Below are 3,917 nucleotides of genomic sequence, written 5' to 3' on the forward strand. Positions count from 1 at the left end.
TCAGGAAGATGGTCTTATCTTTCACGACAACAAAACTTTTCACCCTCTTCGATTATTACCCATTAATCACACTTAAATTACAACTCCACCACCAGACTGCCCCGTTTTCTTGTCCTTTTTCGTTAATTTGAGAGCAATCGAGTGCAAAAATACTGTCACGTAACCGACTTCGTTAAATTTATTCCATGAAATCGTCCCGTGACTGTATTTACGTGCCCTGCGGGTAATCTTTTCACCGCTCTAGCCGGTTCAAATCCTCACGCGGGTTTCAATCCCCGAAAGAAAAGTTTATAAATAACGCTCTATCGTACTCTCATTCCCTGTATCGTACCACTGGTTTTTCAATTGCTTCTTGAAGTCATCGCTTTCCTTAAAGCCATCGTTTCCCTTTCCCCTCCCTCGGTTGAAATGGCCACTGCGATTCTTCCTTCCCACAGCTATCTTCAGACCCGGGTTTGCCCAGAAATCCTAGCAATTCCTCTCAAATCTCCCCATAGTTCTAGTCCTAAAGGCTCCCACTCCCGCCGACGTAGGCGATCTCCCCCGTCTATCCAATCCAGTCCTCAGCATCGAGATCGTTCCCTGGTGGCCATGGTTCCTGCCAAGAACATGGTCGTGGGCCAGGTTAGGATCCTGAAGCGCGGCGAGACGTTGAGCCAGACGAAGGTTAGTGATAATCGGAAGTTGAGGGCGAAGAAGGAACGAGATCTGAACTTGGTGCTGGGATCCACCGACCGGCTGGGTCCGGATCCGGAGACCGTCCAGAGGCAGATTAGGGTTTCCGAATTCAAGTTAAACGATGGAATCTACGGCGGATCTTCAGTCGTCGAGTCGCCGCCTCCATGTTCCCTTCCTGTCCCGGGCTTCTTGGGGAAGAACAGCGGCTCGGCAACAAGTGATTTGCGCCGGATTTTGCGCCTCGATTCAGTATGATGGGTTTTTGTCATCAGCCTGAAAAGTCGGAGGTCCTCGTATTGGTGATTGTTATACATGGCTCTCTGATGTCTTTCTTCTTCATGTTTTTGTTCAAGAGGATGGCTTTGGAGTGCGATCGAAGTAAATTAGTTAAATTGTATCAATATCTTTTCGAATTGTCTTGCTGGAAGTTGATCGGCGGAGATTGGATCAATCGCTCCTACCCGGCAGGACAAAAGGAGAGTGAAAGTAGTTTCAGAGTTTTCTCGAAGATTAACAATAGGATGGCTAGTGTTTGCTAACTTATTTATTCTTATAGCTTGTTTTTATGGTATGGTCGATGTGGGTATTTAATAATATACAGGGCACAGCGTGTCTGTCTGTGTGGGTGTTGGGGTTTCATTGAAGTTGATTTAGGATTTCTGTATGTGCTAATCCTTAATATCATGTTGTGGGGTTGTGCCAGTTTACAGAAAGAATAAGAATTATAAGATCTAGATTGAGTAGTGCATGAGCTCTGCTTTTACCCTCTCTCCCTCTTTAACTTGTGTTAACTTTTACTGTTGTTATTGATGATGCATATGATCTCATTGCAGAAGAAGTGAGTGAATTCTGGGGAAGATTAGTGTCTTTGGAAATCATCTGACTCCCCCTATATTGGGAAAAAAAAAAAAAAAATATGGAAAAATATTGGCTGCAATCTGCATTTGAGTGAGAGCTCAGAATCATTTGTTTCTCCCAGGTGTTTTGGGAGGTGCCTTGCTTCAGAATCCGAGTTTATGCACAATCACGCCATGGTTCTCTGTGGCGTGTTTTGAGAATAACTTGTTGGATGCTTTTACCTTTCTCGGTCTAGTTGCATAAGCCTCTCTCTATTGGACTGGGTCGGATGATACCTTTACCAAACCAGTCCAATTTTTTTTTTTTTTTTTTAACTTGTCAAGCAAAGTTTTTTTAAGGCTTTTAGTTTTTCAGAAGCATTGAACGAAAGGGCATTTCCAAACATCCAAAAAATACATGTAAATTATTTTTTTCAATGCATTCTACTGCCTTCACAAATACAAAACACAACCATGGACGTTTGGAAACTGAAAATTTCAATAATTTTCTGTTATTTATTATTATTACTTTTTTGAAGTAAACATGGTATATTTCATTAACAACAAATCAATCATTACAATATTTCTCCCTCAACACACAATTCTTGATCTGTGGAGGACCCTCCTCTATCCATACAAGTTCATCGTTACAAGAGCGAGCCAATTTGGCGAGTGTATGAGCTATATTTTTAGCTTCCCTATGAGTGAACTTTACAAACCAGTTCAAATTATTTTTGAGCATTTTCCTAGTATCCTCAATTATAACACCATAATCTGTCCCAATTTCATCTACACCGTTTGTATCCTTAACTATCACCAGAGAATCACCTTCAAGAACAGCATTCGATAACCCCAACTCTAAACAAAAGATCATTGCCCTTCTCAAGGCACGTGCCTCAGCCATAACAGGCTTCAAGAGAGTAAGCAACATTAAGCACAAACAGGCAACAATCTCCCCCACCGAATCTCTGATTATAACCCCAATTCCCACCTTCTTATTTTTAGCATCAAGGGTAGCATCCCAATTAATTTTATAGGCCAAAGCATCAAGTTTCTTCCTTCTAACCAGGATTCTGTCAGTGTGAGAAGGCTTAAAACAAGTATTAGCAGCTCTAAAATCTGCATAATTCTGCTGAGCAGTAATGATTAAAGCTCTTGGGCGTTCAAACTTCTTCTCAAAGATAAAAGAATTCCTCAACCATATTCTCCTCAATGTACAGGCCACCAGACCAACCCCCTCCTCCTCCTCCAAACAATGATTCAACTGCTTCCATAACTCCATGAAATCCCCTGCTGTACTAGCCCACTTATGGACTGGACCGTCATTCTCTGCCATACATCTGAGGCAGTTCGGCAACACCACAAACTATGAATGGTAGACTCCTCTTCCCTCTCACATGTAGGACACATACTATCATCAACTATATTCTTCTTGTCTAAGTTCAATCTGGTAGGCAGTAAGTCATGACAAGCTTTCCAAAGACACTGTTTTACCACTCCCTGCACTCTTAGTTTCCAGATCGAATTCCAACCAAATTCATTAGCTATCACAGTTGAAGTTTCCCCCTTCTCAGCCATCAACCTTGAGTGCTCGAGATGGTAAGCACTCCGAACAGAAAAAAAAAAAAAAAACCATTCTGTGAGAAACCCCATCTCATTTTATCCTCAGAACCCAACCTACTAAGAGGGATACTGCATATGGCCTCAGCCTCTTCTCTACTGAAAATTTCAGAAATTAGCAATACATTCCAATGACCTGTGTTCTCATCAATGAGCTGCTTAACAGAGGAGTCTTCAGATAAAATCTTCACAGGAGAATGCACCATGTGAGAGGAAGATGAAGGAACCCATCTATCCTTCCATATTTTAATCCTATTGCCACTCCCAACCCTCCATATCAGTCCATTTTTAATCAAATCAATAGAAGACCCTAGGCTTCTCCATATCAAAGAAGGACCATGGCCCAATCTAGCTTCCAACATATTCCCCCCTTTTGAAATACTTCTAGCCATAATAGCAGCAATTTCCTTACACAATCTCCTTGAAAGCATGAAAACACTCATTGAATACGTTGGTATTGCCTGGATAACAACTTTTAATAATATTTCCTTTCCTGATTTAGAGGAATATATTCTTCCAATTATTCACTTTGTGCCATACCCTCTCCTTTAAGCTCTTGAAGGTGTTATACCTTGATTTACCCACAATGGAAGGGAGACCAAGATATTTTTCAAAGCTACCACAGATAGCAACTCCTGCTTCTTGCTGGATTTGTCTTCTTACTGCCATAGGTGTATTAGAGCTAAAGAAGATAGTAGTTTTTTGTCTATTTAAGCCTGTCCCGAGGCCCTCTCATAAATGCTTAGGAGCTCTTATATCTTAAGCCACTCTGACAACTTAGCC

The 3,917-nt window shown here is 41.5% G+C and overlaps 1 protein-coding gene across 1 annotated transcript; it reads left to right on the top strand.

The window, feature by feature from the left end:
- Positions 1–299: 299 nt before the first annotated feature.
- Positions 300–1,422, top strand: LOC121242560. Its single transcript, XM_041140443.1, has one exon. The coding sequence runs from the start codon at positions 409–411 to the stop codon at positions 931–933; it is 525 nt and encodes a 174-aa protein (XP_040996377.1). The 5' UTR covers positions 300–408; the 3' UTR covers positions 934–1,422.
- Positions 1,423–3,917: the final 2,495 nt, after the last annotated feature.

This window comes from Juglans microcarpa x Juglans regia, chromosome 8D, assembly GCF_004785595.1.
Source record: "Juglans microcarpa x Juglans regia isolate MS1-56 chromosome 8D, Jm3101_v1.0, whole genome shotgun sequence".
NCBI classification, from domain to species: Eukaryota; Viridiplantae; Streptophyta; class Magnoliopsida; order Fagales; family Juglandaceae; genus Juglans; species Juglans microcarpa x Juglans regia.